Source organism: Corvus hawaiiensis, chromosome 1 (genome assembly GCF_020740725.1).
Source record: "Corvus hawaiiensis isolate bCorHaw1 chromosome 1, bCorHaw1.pri.cur, whole genome shotgun sequence".
Classification (NCBI taxonomy): Eukaryota; Metazoa; Chordata; class Aves; order Passeriformes; family Corvidae; genus Corvus; species Corvus hawaiiensis.
In genome coordinates, this window is record NC_063213.1 from 101,597 (window position 1) to 119,156 (window position 17,560).

Sequence of the window (17,560 nt, forward strand, 5' to 3'; positions counted from 1 at the left end):
CACTATGCAACTGTGCAACTGCCTTCCTGCTGCAAGCCCACCAGACTCCCAAGATTCAGAAATACTTCATCTATGTGAACTTTTATAAAAGAAGAATACACAAGCAGTACCTCACCTCATCTAAAAGCTGGTTTTGCTCTCAAACGCATGTGCGAGACAAGACAGTGATGGAAAATACATCGAATTTTTCACAACAGTGACATTAAAAAAAAAAGTCTTCATACTAAAGAGTATTCCAATCCCATTATGGCTTTTGAAAGAGATCTTGAAGGTGCATCTGCCTATGGACTAGGTCTCTCCCTCTCTTCCTCAGCAGGATGGAATCTGTCTTAAACAAGAAGCATCCATGGGAAATGCTGCAGTGCAAAACAGCACTGATACATCCTCCTTCTTGGGAAGTCATCTGCCTGAGACCCCCATCCCCGACTCATCTCTGTAACCACAGTCCTATCTCCTTTTTACCTCCATTGATTCAATTTACATGTATTAATCTGCACAAACACCCCACTGGACAGAGGGCAAAACCACTGTGGGCCACAGGAAATGAGGAAGACCACAGCCTGTCCCCAGTTGAAGGGACTGCTCTCACAGCTCTGAGAAGGTGAAGCAGAGAGCAGAGCAGAGGTGCCTGCAGAGCAGCAAGGCAAAGACAGCACAGTGCACAAAGGCACACGACCAATATTACATGCACGTGTACTGGACCCCAAGAGTTCTGCCAATTGCCTGTATACATGTGCACAGCTACAGCTGTTCAAACCTGAGCACATGGTCAGTGCAGCAGGATACCACCTCCCTGACACCTGCTGCCATATCCCTTCACTGCCTTCCACTGACCAGTTTCTGAAGCCATGTTTGGCTTGTCTACTTTCTTCCTTGCCTGAACTTCCTGTCACATCAGAGCTCTGCCTCTGTCCTCTTTGTCATCCTTAAGTGAACTTCTGTCTGACAGCAGTAACAAGACAACATTAGAGCAGTGCTCTTCTACATTCTTCCACTGCGGAGTCTTTTCTCAGGGGATGTACATCACAGCAGTCAAAACACAGAAGCAGAAAAAAGGTTTCCTGTCTGGACATACCAGTAAGAGGAAAATAACCTGGAGAACTGACAGGTGAAAGTAAAAGAAAGTGTCAAGAAAAGTCAAGCAAAAAATACCCACAAGAGGCCTCAGAAAGAGACTGAACAGAGAGCCAGGAGTTGCTGCATTGCAGTTGAGTGCTGAGCTGCATTTACAGCAATCTCCTGTCCTGACAGACTCCATCCACCTCAGCACCACACAGAAGGCTCTTACGGCTTGTGTGGAACAGCCACCAGCTTCTTGTTAACAGAGACACTGACAGATTTTGAGAATAACCACCACCACCAAGTATGCAAACAGCATATTTCTTAACTAAAAAGGAGCCTACAAGAAAGATGGAGAGAGACTATTTACAAGTCTATTACAGAGATTAATTTACAGAGATTTACAAGGGCCTGGAGTGACAGAACAAGAGGGAAGGGCTTCACACTAACAAACACCCCACTGGACAGAGGGCAAAACCACTGTGGGCCACAGGAAATGAGGAAGACCACAGCCTGTCCCCAGCTGAAGGGACTGCTCTCACAGCTCTGAGAAGGTGAAGCAGAGAGCAGAGCAGAGGTGCCTGCAGAGCAGCAAGGCAAAAACAGCACAGTGCACAGTAGGTTTAGATTAGAAGAAAATTCTTTACTTATGAGGGTGGTTAGGCCTGGGTTGTGGCTGCCCCATCCCTGGAAGTGTTCAAAGCTAGGCTGGATGGAGCTTGGAGCAATCTGGTCTAGTGGAAGGTGTCCCTGCCCATGGCAGAACATGAACTTTAAGGTCCCTTCCAACCCAAACCATTCTATGATTTCTATAGAGCATAAACATAAGCAATAGAAGATACCTGATGCTGTCTGGAGGTAAGAATGAGTAACTAGAAGTACCTGGAACCCTTAAGAAATTTAGACTAGACTGATACTGTCTGATGGCAACAAGTTTCTGACTGCACACATGGTTTCCCAACTGGATGTGTTGTTTCAAAATGGACTCTTAGAAGTACAACAAATAAAACTGGTACAAGGCTTCTCTCCTCCTTACAATTATAGATGTTACTTCATGAGTTCCCCTTTTTAATGTGTATGAATCTTTTGGGGGCTTAGTAAGCTGAAACATCAGTATTGCAATTCTTGCTTCTTGCCATATTCACCGTCCTCCATTTCCCAAAAGCTCTCAGTCTGTAAATCCAAGTGTTCCAGGTACCATGCACTTTAATATCATGTTTACAACAATCCAAAAGTCTTTAATTTAGAAACCATCCCATTTACAGAACTGTGAATTGTAACACGAGACGAAATTCAGTTCTATTTCATGTGTGTCTGCTCACAGCTCAGAAAAATCTGCCACCAAGCTCAAGTGGAGCACTTGGATGCAACAACAACAAAAAAAAACCCCCAAAATGTCTTTGTAATCTAAACAAACAAACCTTACAGACCAGCTTGGAGTTCCACCACCTTTAACAGATCTGATCATACCACTGCTGTGATCTAATGTATGAAAGGGATTTTGTATGAACAACTACCAGAATGCACCTCTTGGCTTTTTGGAAAGGATGGCTTTGGGAGGGAGAGGAACAGCAGAGCTCTGCAGCACCATGACTAGCTTGGAGAGAGAAGAGGCTGGTCAAGAGATCGTTGTCTCTTCCCTTACAATAATCAAACAACAGTTGGCAGGATCAGGTAATTCCTTATGCAAGATAAGCTGAAAAAACTCCTGACACAAAACACTGAATGCTGGAAGTTTAGAAAGGTTCTGGAAGACATCATTAGACTAACCTCCATATAGATGCACTCCAAAATCCATATAGATGCACTACACAGAGGGCAGCTTTGGGTCAGAAAGCTCCCAAGCTCCAAATCAGAGAGAATTCATACGAACCATTGCTAAGGTTTTTGCCTTGTTCCTGTACTTCCATGCTGCCTTCCACTGCCCCATTCTACGTGGGATACTGAACTAAATGATCCAGTCTGACCATTTTCATATTCCTACAGTGGTTTTGGGTTTTTTAGAAAGAGAAGAGCAGTTCAAACACCTCACAGATCCATTTTATCCATACACCTACATTCCTCAGCAAATACAAGTTTTCTTAACCAGCAACTCAAATTTGTTTAACAAGCCCATATTGCACAAAATCACACTGATCTCTATTAAAGCCTTGGCTAGCATTAATATGATTTTATTAATTATGCATGAACTTTTTTCTATTTGACAGCCTGAAATCAGTCCATGGCTAGAAAAGGACAAAGCTTCAGTCTCTACCAGCAGCTTGCTCACATAGTTGAATGTTGTACAAAGTTTTCACTCTAACAGTCCTGTGCAACTACCTTCCCAAACAAATTCCTTGCCATAAGATCCCTTGATTTCTTCCAGGCTGCCCTACTCACCCCAAACACCTCCTTGTTTACGACAACAGGGAATATGCACACAGCAAACCAGTGCCTCCATCCCAGGCCCCATTTGCTGAGGATGCCCTCGCAGAGAGAACCACGCATGGAGCCCTGAGGTAGGAAGTGGAACAAACTGTCCAAAACCAACAGTTCACGAGGCTCTTTTCTAGCCATTCTAGTGTTAGCTGGCTTATGCTCTGACAAGACAGTATCTATACCCATGACAAAATAAAAATTAGTAGGAAATTTTTCATTAGGAAAGCTCTACTTTTTTCAAACCTGGCCATACCCTCTTCACCTCACTATTTCTAGTAGTGATCTCTACAACCCTGTGACTGGTTGGGAGAAACAGTCACTTCTATTCACTTAAAACAGATCACCATTCAATTTTTGCAAAAATATCTTTAGTTCCTCCCATTCTAATAAAACCCCCGTAATTTTTATACTGTACTGAAATATGAGACCTTGAGGTCATGCAGTTCTTTCTCATCTCAAAGAAGCATCACCAGTAACTCCATCATCTTTGACAGCTGTTTACTTCTTTAACCAGTACCTAAGAGCCTCCAATGACATTGATTTTACAACTTATATAATCAGTCTCTATCCTTACATATTATAAATAAAACCAAAAATACCCCTAATTCCCTTATTGATGAAGCCTTCAGACGTCTCCCACTCCTACTGCCCTCCGAGTTCCCAGTCATTTGGCTTGTTAGTCATACAGATTACCAAAATCAGAAAAACATTCTGGTAAGTATATGCCATGGATTTGCAATTGCTTCTGCGTTATTCCCTGCCCCACTTCCCAATCAGGCTAACAGTTCACTTGATGTCTTATTAGCTAGACACTAGGCAGCTCACAGGACATCCAAGCCTTTCTCCTGAATGGTGACATTTCATTTAAACCCAGCAATATATCAGGAGATGAAAAACTTGTGTATGAAATTAATTACTCATCCTTTTTTCCAAATCACTGATAAATCTGTAATAGAGCCTCCATATCCACGAGACCTGTTCATCTGTTTTAACACTGACAAGTTACCTATCATATATATAAAATATTTGTTTACATGCTGGCATGCTCTGACACTCTTCTTTCACTGTTGTAAATGCCATTTAATGTAAGACAGTTTATGTATTTACCATAAAATCCTATGACCAGATTTCAGAGGTAGATAGGCACACAAAAAAAGGACTAAGGATAAGCAAAGGAGTCACATCAGTGATACACGGGTTTGTATGAATTAGCAATCTTGGAGTGTAACTAATATTAAATTGTAGAGATTAGCAGAACTATGAAATAACACCTATTAGCAGAAAATAAATATGGATAAGGACTTATATTGCCACAGAGAGCTTCCTAAGCATAGCAAAGAGGACAAAGACCAAGATCACTACGGGAAAAAGAAGGTGATTTGAACTGACAGCCAAGTACACTGTAAATACAGCTATGACTCCAGAGTTAAGACAGGCACATAGACCTTTATATGGGTATCTGGTGGATAAAAGGCAAAAAGATTGGCTTTGGAAGGAAGATAAAGTGGGAACAGCAAAAGGACACAGAAGCAGATTAAAAAGGTCAGAACAACGGGACAAGAAAATGAACCTCTCAGCAGGTTCTTGCGTGCAGATGACACAGCCAAGGTCACCAGCACAAGGCACCAAGCGAAGGTTCCTGCAATCGAGTCACAAGAGGACAGATGTGTGGACAAGCGTTTTGACAAGACCTGCACCATGGACCTTCTCAAGACTAAACAGGCTGTTTGAGTAAGAAAAAGAAAAACCAGAAAGAAACAAAGAAAAAAGCAGGGGAGGTAGACAAAGGCAGGATCCATTTAAGGGATCCAGCCAGCAATGAGGCCTGTGGTAGGGACTAGAGGATAGAGGAAACCGAGGAAACGAATGACCTGCAGCAAGACTAGTAACTTATTCAACAAAATATAAGGCAACAGCTGGACACCTAGACAGATGTCATAAAGACTGCCTGAAATGTACTACTGGACAGCAGAAAATGCATTGATAAAAAGATAATCAACATAAATGTGGTGATTAAAGCCATACTTGTCCATAAAAATGCTAGAAAAAGAGAGGAACAACAACAACAACAAAAGGACAAAGTACAGGATGAAGCCTTTGGGGGGAAAAAAAATTCCTCCCACAAAAACGATGTGCAAGACATTGATGAAACAGAACAGGAGTAAAAGCACAGTAAAAATAAATAACTGAAAGAAATTTAACCTTTTTTAAAGCCCAACTGCTAACCAGAGGTGTAACAAACTATCAAGGTCTCAAGTAGGAAGAGAATGAAGCATCCCACTTCAGAGTTTTAACCTTTAAGAGATTTCACCTTTCAGGGGGATCCTATCTGCCTTGGACAAACGAGGAAGAAGACATTGTCTAAGCTGGCAATATGGAAAAGCACAAAAGCAGGATCAGGTGCACAAGAGCAAAGGGCAAAGTGACCTTAGCAAAGGAACATATGTTTCCAGAAAGATCAAGTGAATCCAAGAGCTAACTGCCCTTAGGAAATACCGCAGAATTATCCTGTTCATTTAAGTGCCAACAAAGCAAAAAAAAAATATTCTCACAACATTCTACCTCTGTTTGCTTCTCCCAATTTTTAGGGGTGAAAAGAAAATAATTTTCAATAACCAAATTAAATAATGTTATCATAGATAGAATGAAAAAAAAATTAGCCATTTGAAGAAGAGATTGGTTCCTGAAATTAAAGCAGGATCTGACTCCAAGAAATTCCACTAAAGTTTGCTATGCAACTTGATTTTTCAAGGAATTAATTCAGATGTTGACACACTTTGGGTAGTAATAGAACACAGGAACCAGCACAAGGTAAACTCAAGGTAATGGCTGGCATGGCATGCTCTCTTACTTGGTAGGATACAGGGCCTGGAGAGATAAAATGAAGTTGTACGTTTTTTTCATTTTTTTTCAAGTAACGGAAGAGTGACAACCCCAACCCATGTTTCGATCAAAACGAACCCGAGACAAGGAAGAAACTAAAGGAAAGAACAAACCAGGCAGCAAAGCAGAACTAAGGGAGATGATAATGAAGGAAAGGAGAGGGTGATACAAGAAGTGTTCAGGCACCAGAACAACAGCCAAGAAGCGTCAGCCTCGCCAACAAGAAGCAGGAAGATGACAAACACATACAGATATTCCAGGCTAATGCATGTATTCAAGTAAGATGCTACTGGCAACAAAACTCCCAGGGCAGAAAAGGCAGACTTTCCTGGCATCCAAATAAGTAATGGAAATGAGTTCTGCTATATTCATTCCAGTATAAATTTAAAATTTCCCAGGCTTAAGAGCCCTGCATGCTGCTTTCACATGAAGGCCAGCTAGACGTGGAATAAGCAAATTCACATAACTATTTTTGCCCTTCTTCTTGATACTAAAGGAAGAGCACTGGTGTGCAAATGCCAAGCGAAACTTTAGATAAGGCAAAATCATCCCATCTGCCACCCTCCCAACTTGCTTCTGGTTCTGCTCAGACACAGCCATCACAATCCAGACCACCTTGACAAATCCACATGTCCACAACAAAACCACTGCTACCACCTGCACACCCGCTCTCTGCGACCCCTGAACAGCCACCAATCTCGCCCAGCCTGCTCCTGTACACTGGCACCACATCACCTCTTCACAGCTCTCACCAACACAGAAAGCCACCTCAAAGTCCATAGCCATGCCAGTCCCACCACATCCAGGAGCTAAAGGACACGCAAGAGACTTCACATCTGGAGTAAGCCTGAACCATGGAAACAGCTCAGTAGTCTGGCATAAGCCCCACAGGTTTCTATGATCTCTGTACAAGAGCCCCTACCTGATGTCTTCAAAAAGGTGTCACAGGAGGTGTCAGAATCCTCAAGAAAGAAGCACTTGGGACTATCAGCATCCAAACAATATTGCATTCCTTGGGGCTCTTTAACAGCCTTATTTCTGTTAAATGTGTATCAATGCTAGAAATCCAAATGTTATAAATGGTGACTGCTCTCAGACACTAGAGTCATGTAAAGAACGTTTCCAATGGCAGCAAAACAGGGTGAGCATTTCCCCTTAAATGGAGATCGAAGACCTGATTCTTAAACAAAAGCTGGAACATTTTTAAAGACCTGAAGGATTGCTTTAATTAAGCATGGCACCCTGAAATTCTCTCGTGGGTGAGTTTCCATTGACTGTTACAGATCTGCACAGCTAATCTCTTCAAGCCCCTGAAAGTCACCTGTTAAGTAGCCAGAGGATACATACGAGCCAAGACTGGAGACAAGAACCAGAGGCAGCACCCCAAGGCTTCATCAGGCTCTCATCAGAACTGTTTTTCAAAACACAAGTTTGATTACAGAACAAAGTGTCCTACAAGCCCATTTGGGTTAGATCCAGCGCAGATTCTGCACCATGATCAGGCTGAAAAGCATGCTATTCACCATTCATGGAGAATCACAGCAAAAAGCACAGCACACATCCCCCCAGACACAAGCCTGTATTATCAATGAATCAGTGCATAGGCTGGGGGCTCCACAGACCCTGGTGTTCCCCTGGTGAGGCAGCTACCAGCGCCCCAGGAGCACACTGCAGGAGCCGATACAGCCCAGCACAGAACCTCCAGTTTCCACTCATCCCTCTATTCAGAGCCAGCCAGCTCACTAACTTTCCCGACTCACCACCCCATGGACCAGAAACTCAAAAAGTTTGCTTTTCGTAGCTTTGCGAGCCCCTCCTGTAACTTCATCTGTAGCCATCAGGGTCTGCTCAGCCTCTCTCACTCTCTCTCTTCCTCTTTCTTTCCCTTTTCTGCCTTTTTCTCCAACTCTCCCCTCTGAGTCCTGCTGGGCTCTCACACTTCTAATAGCGCGGAGTGGGGAGGGGGCCCCTTCAGGGCCTTCCTGACGGCCCACTCGAGCTCAGCCTCAGCTGCTGCATTCCTCCACTGATAAGCCAGAAATAGTTTGTGCTGCCGGGCTCTGTCTGTTTACTCTGCAGGGACAGAAAATCCAGCTTTTTAAACCTCTCTGTCCAAACAGCAGAGATAAGCAGGAGGCAAATTGAAAAACACGTCTCGGTTTTCCGTGGTGGTGCTGCAGCCTCTCCTTCTCTGCGTCAGGGATAGGCAATTCTGGGGCAAGGGGAAGGGGGAGGGGGGCAACTTAAGCAGTGACACAGAGCTCAGCACCTCACAGAGATGTTTTCCCATTAGAAAATGCAGCAGGCGAGCAGTGGTTTTCCCTTGCTCCCACTGCTCCTCCCGCACTGCATTTCCAGGCCCTTTCCCCAGGGACCTGGCAGGCAGCACACAGAAACATTCGCTGGCAGCATTTCCAGCATGAGAGACGAGAACTAACCCCTCTGGACAAGACAGAGAAGCAGCGGGAGGCCGGAGCTGGGAACAGGGAGGGACAACATGTGGAAGCGAGGGGAAAGAAAGAGTGTGAGATCAGCAGAGGAAGGGGGTGGGGGGCAGCATGGCGGCACAGCTTCCACAGCTTGTTTCCAATACTCCCACTGCCTCTCCCCAGTGACCACTCCAGGGATGCTGGTACCACTGTGATGGATCCACCAGAGACCCCAGGTGACTGACAGATGCAGACAAATTATTAACACCACAGCTGCTGCAAGACATCAGCAGCTCACTGCTTGTCACATAAAGCCCTGCACGACAGAGTGTGAGATCCCAGGACACTGCTGGGAACCTGATGCCCACGGGGGAAGGAGAAGAGAGCAGCAGACCGCCCCCTCCGTGGCCCTGGGGCGAGCGTGGCGCTGGCAGCACGGCGGCCATTCCACAAGCAGAGTGTGGCTCCTCCGTGATGGCCGAGCCCGCAGTGATGGCCTGGGGCACTGATCTGCTTTCCGACAGTTCCGTGTGCCCGCGGCTCACAGGCGCCGATGTTCCCTGGTCTCCCTTAACACAGCAATAGGCGAGATGTTGCCAGGTTACAAGAGGGGTTTATTCTACTCCTCTGCTTGAAATTCTTGTCTAGGGGCTGTGAATTTTCTGGCAAGACTGCAAACAAGACAGAATCAGATCAGAAACAAAAAATATTCTACCCTCATCCAACATTAAAAACAAGCACAGAAAAGACACTGCATTGACTAGCAATGAAGGGCAAGCCATGAAGATCACATGGCCTTCTGAACATGGAGATGAAGACAGTGACCTCCACTGATTTTTAGGGTCACCCCAATCTAAGAGCTAGTGTGTGGCAATAGCCCTAGGAATCACAGAAACTTAGGGAGGATGACCATTGTTATCAATTCCCCCTCTCAGCGCCTCAAAAGGAATATGCCAAGCAAATCAACATAGCCATGCCTCGTTCTGTGCTGGAACAATTCCTCAGGTTCTAGCTGAACTAAAGGCACGTATAATCTGGAACCAACTGCTGCGTGTCTGGTGGACATGGCAATGTAAGGTTAACTTGATCGGGAGGGGTTTTTCCAACCTAAACGACTCTAAATTCTACATGCCAGCATGATTGGCAAGGCAGCATCCACCTGGTACCTGCCATGATTTTAGACCCCGGACTCACACAGAAATGTTGGCTCCCATCATGTGAGCCCCTTCCCTGCTCCCGGCAGACACCGTTCATTTTCCTCACAGTCTGCACTAGCTGTTGGGGCCGCACTGGCCGGCGGTCCCAGCAGTCCCAGCCCGTGCGGCTGTTTCCCCCCCACCTCGCGGGAAGCCGTGCGGGCCCTCACCGCGTGAAACGGCACTAAGGACGGGCCGCAGCGGCTCCTCTAGCAGCCGTCGTGACGGGCCCGGCGCACCCCACGGCCCTGCCCGCCCGCTCGGCGCGGGAAGGGGCGGCGGCTCCGGGCTGCGGCGCGGCGCGCGGTCCCCCCTCGCGTCCCCCCGCGCTCCGTCGCCAGCACCATCGGCACCGAATGGCAACGGCGCGCCCGGCACGGGCAGGGCGTGCGCCTGCCACGGTCCCGGCCGCGCCGCGGGCGGGGACCGGCCCGGCCCGATCCGCCTGCCCGGGGCCGGGCCGGGCCCGGCTGGGCCGGGCCGGGCCGGGCGAGCAGAACCTCGGCGGGCGGAGCGCGGCCCCGCGAGCCCGGGCGCAGCGCGCGCATGCTCGGCGCGGCCGCGTGAAGGTCAGCGCGGGCCGGCGGGGACGCGCGGGGGGAGCGCTTTAACCCCTCCCGCGCCTCAACGGCACCGCCCGCGGACGGAGGGCGGGGCGGCTCCCGGGGCTGCGGCGGCGGAGCACAGAGCGGGGTCGGGCTGTTCTCGGGACGGGCGGGAGCGCTTCGCCCCGGCCCTTTGTCCCGCCGCCGGAGCATGCGCTCGGCTGCGGATTTCAGGGTTTTCTTATTTTCCCCTTAGCTGCAGATACAGCATGGAGCCGCAGCTGCCCCGATCGCCATCGATAGCCACTGATCACCTTCCGGAGCAGGAGCACGTCTGCTATGAAGTGCTACTAATTTAAGCTGCAGACCATACAATATATACTGTAATCTACCTGGATGTTCTTAACAGACATCCAAATTAGATTTCCTTGAACATCAAATTCCAGGGCCAGCCACTTGAAAATTACGGAATGGCACACTAGCTTCAGCTGTCAACTGAGTTTAAAAAAAAAGTTTAAAAATCCTGTAATAATAAAAACTCAGTTCTTACTTAGTATGATTGTAGTTCTCCAAGCACTTCAGAAAATAAATGAGTAGAAACAGCTCTTACATTTTGCAAATGGAAAATAAGGTACAAATGGATGGAAATGACTTGCCCAACATCACCTAGCTGAGAATGAAACCCATTTCCTGTGATTCTTCAACCCTTTACAATAGTGTCCAGGAAAACTACTGTGTGAGGCATTTGCACAAAAGGGTGAAGGTTACCATGCAAAATTTTCATTTCCCATATTAAGAGAAACAGCATATAATTTTATTTTAAATGGTTTGGTTTTCTATTTTCCCAACTTTTTTTTTTTTCCATAAAAGTATAGAAAATAGTTGTCAGTGCTCTTTTAAAAAGTGACTGATTCAACCTAAGTCGTCCCCAACTGCTTCAAGTATCCTAGCAGCTCCCAGCCATCTCTGGCCTGGAAGTTCTCTGTGCCATAGGGCTCTCTGCAAGTCTTGTGTTCCTCCACGGTTTCTTGAAGGCTGAGCACACACTGGAGCCTCATTCATACTCACTTTCAGCTCGCTTCATGTCACATTCCCAGACCATTTCATTTCAGAGAAAGGCTGACCTCCTTCCCTGGTACTTCCTGGGGCTCTGGGAGCCCACCTGGTCTCTGTGTGTGTGGTTTGGTTTAATTTCTGTGCTGTTATTCAGGCTTTTCAGGCTGTTAAACTGATGGTCTGATTAGAAAAGAGATGAACCACGTTGTTGTTTTAGGGAGACATGTTTGCTGCTACTTGCAATTTTTTGATCTGTAGGTAGTTACAGAAGTACGTGAAGGTGCTGATTGCCTTAAGCAGGTGTAGTTTCCCTCATCCAAGTTTCACTAAAGTCAGCATCGTGCTTTTCACTGAAATTTAAAGTATTTGCAGCAGTTTTGGAATTGATGCAGTGTGGCATAGAAGACATGCTGGAACCAGACAATATCCCAAGACTGAGGCTCTGCTTAATCTAAAGAAATGTCCACTTGTTCCTGAGTTCAGAATTATTCAGCAGTCTCATTAAAAATATGGATAATGTACTTAGACAACATGCTTATTCAATTTCCTAGCAACATACGGTTTGGAGAGATTACAAGTTTGCTACAAGAAATTATTAAAATTAAAATCCAGAGGAACTGGAGACATGTCCTGTTTTTTCCAAACCACAATTCAATCAGAAACAGTGCACAGTTCCACATCAGGATAGATATCAACGACTATCTAAACAGAAGATTGGGAACAACTGGCTGAAGAGTTTTTTTCAGAAAAAAATATCTGGGGATATGATAGATCATAAGCTGAATGTGAGTTAACAGTACTACACTGACACAAAATAAAGAGATAAAACCCCCAGAAGATCAGGAACTGCAGGAATGCTGCCCCACTGCTCTCATCCCCTTGGTGGCAGCATAGGCACTGACAACAATACTCTAGATTAATCTTTTCTCCTCATTTTCGTCTCTCCTCCTTCCCCCCAGCCCCTGAGCTCTCCAGGGCACAAGCTGTTCCAGCTCAACATTTCCTTAAGGTTGCAAAATTAAAGTTTGCCAGAATTGCTGAAGAACTCTTCCAAAGCAATTCTGTTGTGGTATGAATCGTCAGTGTCTCATGCAGACCAACCTTTGCAGTCAGGGGCTCTGTGCATCAGAGGAAACGTGGGAGAAATCAGGAAACCAGGATGGTTCAGGAAAGGACAGTAAGTGTAACAAGAACTGTACGGCCCAAACAAGATAAAGAGAAAACAACAGTTGTCAGGTGTCCAAAAGGCTGCTGCAAATACAGGGAAGAGCTGCTCCCCATACACAGAATACAGGAAATAATGGATTGAATTTCTCCCAGGAAGATTTATGTTAGCTATTAAGAAGCACAGCAGTGACAGTGGAGATGTTCTGGGATAGTTTGTCCAGCAAGGATGGGAATCCCAATTGCCAAAGGTCTTTCAAGAACACGTTAGACAAGCATCTATCCAGAGTGATGCAGGTGGTGTAGACTCTGACTTGGGGCAGGACAAAGGACCACCTGATTTCCAGAGGTTCTTTTTGCCTTATTTCCCTACAGAAACTGTATGAAATTTTGTAACACAAAGGTTAAGGTGTCTTTTTTTTCATCCAGAGTAGTTTCCCCTGACAGATTTCACATATCTCATGCAAGGAAATTTAAACCAAACAAAAAGAGTTCCTTAAATTTTTTATTGCAGGAGAAAGTAGACATCTGATTGTTATGACAATGTACGAATGAGGAATCTGCATATGCCAAGTGCTACCAGTCAGTCTTTGGGGCTTCCCAAGGATCATACGGCTTTTATATTGTAGCTTTTTGCTCTCTATTTGACTCCTGTATCTTCAGCCACAATCTTGTATCACTGTCCCACAGGCTCTCCTTTCTCTGTTAGGCCTTTCCACTAATTGTTTCTAAAGTCTATCTGCAACGAAGAAGTATGGGAAGGCATGGGAAGGGAAGGGGAAAAAATTAAGGCAAAGAAAAGTGCTTGTCTCTGTTTCTGAAGGTTCCAAACATTATTGTGCAGAGGTAGAGAGAGAAACTTGTTCCCTGATTATTTAAAATGTAATCAAAGGCAACAGCAGAGATGCTAAAAGATGGAGAAATATAAAAAATATGTATGTAATATTATAGGATACAAAATAATGAGTCATCAGAATTATCATGTCATCAACCATACTAACATTTTAGCCAATTCTGCACAATTCTGTTTGACCTCATGGTAAGCTGTCTAGTTCTACTGTGCCTTTATCTCCACTTTTCCATCCTCACCAACCCTCTTTATATTGAGTGTGCAGCAACAGCTGTGCACGGCTTCAAACATCTGAGCAAATAACCAGAGCACTGCAAACAGCAGCCACAATCATCACACTCTAGCCAAGGGCCAGAGCAGAGCTGCAAAGTGTGAGAGGTTACTAGTAAGACCTTGGTCCTGGAAGGAGAACAGTTGGGAATGCAGATTTGAATTTTTCAAAATTGAAGGAAATAGAGGAATTATTGGTGGGTAATCATGAGGGAGCAGAGAAAAAGACCTATCAACAACTACCCTCAAACCAACTGGCCCCTAGTCCAAAAGGTGTAAGTATCTTCATAATATTTGGTGGTTAGAATGATGGCTTTGGGGTGCATTTGGTAAAGGCATCCTAAAGATTCACCTGCTGTCACTCGCTGACAGAACACAGCTGAGGGAACCACTGGGTCAGCAACTGGGAACCACTGGTTCTTCCCAATGAGGGTAGTGAGACACTGGTACACGTTGCCTAGAGAAGCTGTGGCTGCCCCATCCCTAAAAGTGTTCAGGCCAGGCTGGACAGGGCTTGGAGCAACCGGGTCTACTGGCTGGACTGGGAAGTCCCTTCCGACTCAAACCATTCTACAATTCTCTGATTCTATGTATAATCAACAGCAACCATGTCACATATAATAACCCTTTCAGATATAAGTTTATTTCACAGCACTTTAAATCTTGGTATTCCTAGGGGACAGCTGCTAACGCTTACCAACACTGTCCTTGATGGTCCTTTGTGTCTAATGTTTATGCTTTGAAGCATTTCCACATAGCAGTCACATCCACATTCACTTCTCCTTTTGTCAGACTAAACAAGTGAAAACTGTTATTTGCATTCCTAAAACTCTGTGCCTATTTCTTATCATTCCATCTTTTTCCTGTCAGTCCCAGTTAACCTGGCTAGAATAAGGGCAGACAGAACTGTACCTCCAGTGTCCAGGCCACATCCTCGTGTGCCATTATGACTTTTCTCACGAGCAGAAATCCATCAAACCTCGCTAGGCTCACAGCTGCCTTCCACAACATCCTGACAGTGACAGCTCCACATTATCTTGAAGGTGCACTGATGTACTGGGCTGTTTCTCCTTCTTAAGCACTGTCATTAGATCAGCTTCTGGCATACAGTGCCTACTCCTGTGACAAGGCCCCAAGTGCATGGCTGTGCACTGTACTGTCACCAGATACCAGCTGATTTCTGTTTGTGTAGTTCACAGTCAAGCAGTTCTTCCCATATAACCTGTTCTCTTCTGCTTCAACGATACCTATTTTGTATCACTAGCAAATTTAATTATACATTGCCTATTTTTGTGCCATGGGCATTAGTGAAAATATTAAATGACACCAGTGCCAAGACAAATCCTGAAGAAACTGCAATGTCTTTTGTCTTCTTTACTAAGCTCCTTACCTACTTTGCAGTTCTGCTATTACCTGTCTTCTGAGTCCCAGCCAAATTTTCAGATCACACTGTATCAAAGGCTTCACTCAAGTCTAGACAAGAAAGACATTGATTCCTTTGTGTAGAAAATTACTTATCTGAGAAAGAGTAGATTAGTAAACTTAGGCTGCTTTTTCACACCATGCATATCCTTCTCATGCTCAGTTATTTTCTCTTTCAAAAATCATTCTTGAGCCTTGCATGGACTTAGGATGAAGCCAGTGCATCTGCCTAGAGTACTCTTGCCCTTCTGTATTGTCAGAAAACCTATAGGATTTCCTGTTTGTCCGGAAAAACAAATTTAAAGTCCATTCTGATTAATACCAGCAATGTTAAGAATTATGTCCTATTCTCACTGAAAATCATTTGAAAAGTATCTATAGTTTAAGCAAATCAATAGCCAGTAAATATGGACTGAAGGATGTATTAATATGCACAGCTGCCTAAGAATTCAGCACTAGGAGGCTGGAGAAAGGACAGAACCAAAGAAGGAAAACAGAGCAGTCTCGGCACGGACTGTCTCATAAATCCAGCTCTCACTTCAACTGGACTGGAAAGGACAACTTACAGGGGAATACAATCACATTGGCCTTAGAACATGATGGAACTGAGAGCAAGTAATAGTGGTGATCATAAAAAAACTGTGTTGCCAGACAAGGCCAAATGTCTTTTAAAATTATTTTATTTGGCAGAATAATTACAACAATTACAGATTACCCCAAAAAAGTCAAAGTTAATCTCAAATGGTACATCATTACAGCAAACAATGGCTTTGGAAAAAAATACAATGGCAGCCAGTGGGAAATGGCAAATATGACTTAGAGGCAATGTAGTAAAACATTATCATATGCCTGAAATTCTTAAAAGGAACATAATTTGTATGCTATTTGTATGTAACATTACTGAAAAGTTACAAATGAGTAATAAAAACAGGTGGAAGGAAAGTGACTATTATGGACTCCAAGGTTGGTTGTTACATACAGATTTTTTTAACCTCCTTCCAAGATCTAAAAGAGGGAAGCAAAATATATGTAGATTAAATCCTCACACAAGAAGATTTTGGAAAAATTTCACAGCCAGTCAGGGGAGAGGATAAAAAACTCAACTTGGCCTAAAACATTAGACAGGAGACTTAAGCAGGAAAAAATCAAGCTGGTGGAGATACATCCTGAGGTGGAAGAACTGTGCCATGTCTGTGCAGCAGGTAGGATGGTTTGCTAATCCTTTCAGCATCAATCCACCCATTACATAAATACATGTATGAAATCACAGGACAGTGAGCACAGCAGCTCGTGGCACAGAGACACGATTACAGCACTTGGGCTCCAACTGGACAATGGGCCTTCGACTAAGACTCATTCTGAGCAACCAAGTATTGCAGAAATGGAAACTGTCTGGCTTCAGCACAACACAGTGGTTTGTCTGCTCCTCTCCCTCACCAGAGCACACGCACAGCAGGCTGGCAGCTCCCAGCTCAGAGGCACAACCTGCCTTCGGCAACGGGGTCACCCGGCACACAGCGTGCACAGCACCGCACCGCATGAGATCCCAGGAAAAAGCACGTCTGAATGACAAGGCACACAAGTGGTGGCACAAGTTACTTGTTAAATCATCTTCAAAACGTGCAGAAGAAACACAGGCAGAACAAACTTAAGTTGAATCATTATGGCATTCAGTGCTTTTCAAAACAAACAGAGTTTACATTGGAGAACTCCAAGGAGAGAGGCGTGTTTGTGCATGGCCATGCACTGTCAGAGGGAGAAGAGCTGCGTGTTGTACTTTGTGTCAGTCACATTCTCTGCCACATGTCACAATCCTTCCCATTCTTGGGACTCAGTAGTTTCTGGTGCCTGAGAGTATGAGGAAGTACAGCTAAGAACAATGTAGTCTCTGACCTTGACAGTTTACAGATGAAGTTAAGAGATGGAAATAGAAGGAGCGCAGTGGAATAGAGAACACCAGTCATCCTGACAGGCATGCCAGCTGTCTGGCTGCAATTGCTCGGAATAGCCACCAAATCCCTACCCTGTGCACCCCATCCTTGGCACCTGTTTTCTGGTCAATTTATACCCAGCCTGAAACTTGAAACCATAGAAACAATGAACTTGTAGGGGATTTTGACTACCTTATTGTCTCTTGGGAAATAACTGTGCTTCCTTCTTCAAAGAGATTCCCTAGTGTTCTGATGCTAAAGCCAAGCTGGTATATATACATATGATACAGCAACACCAAATACTAATTATAAATATGATGCCAGATAATAATACATA

At 44.9% G+C, this 17,560-nt stretch overlaps 1 protein-coding gene and 1 long non-coding RNA gene across 8 annotated transcripts in view; one reads left to right on the forward strand and one right to left on the reverse strand.

The window, feature by feature from the left end:
* The window catches only part of SMARCD3 (SWI/SNF related, matrix associated, actin dependent regulator of chromatin, subfamily d, member 3), an 80,476-nt gene that overhangs the window by 46,634 nt on the left and 16,282 nt on the right, over positions 1-17,560 (reverse strand). Inside the window, exon 1 of one of the 7 annotated variants that reach the window (XM_048288129.1) lies at positions 10,156-10,262. The exons of 3 other annotated variants lie outside the window; for them this stretch is intronic. Coding sequence is in view for 2 of the 4 variants with exons in the window: in XM_048324635.1 (XP_048180592.1) it covers positions 8,121-8,198 (78 nt within the window). In the remaining 2 variants the exon portion in view is untranslated. Of the gene's footprint in view, positions 1-7,282; positions 8,079-8,120; positions 8,284-9,983; positions 10,059-10,155; positions 10,263-17,560 lie in introns of those variants that run through there. 3 more of the 7 variants (XM_048325495.1, XM_048324635.1, XM_048288957.1) reach the window with 3 other exon arrangements.
* Positions 10,513-11,083, forward strand: LOC125318791. The gene is made up of 2 exons (XR_007200587.1): positions 10,513-10,554; positions 10,787-11,083. It is a non-coding gene; the product is annotated as an uncharacterized LOC125318791 (long non-coding RNA).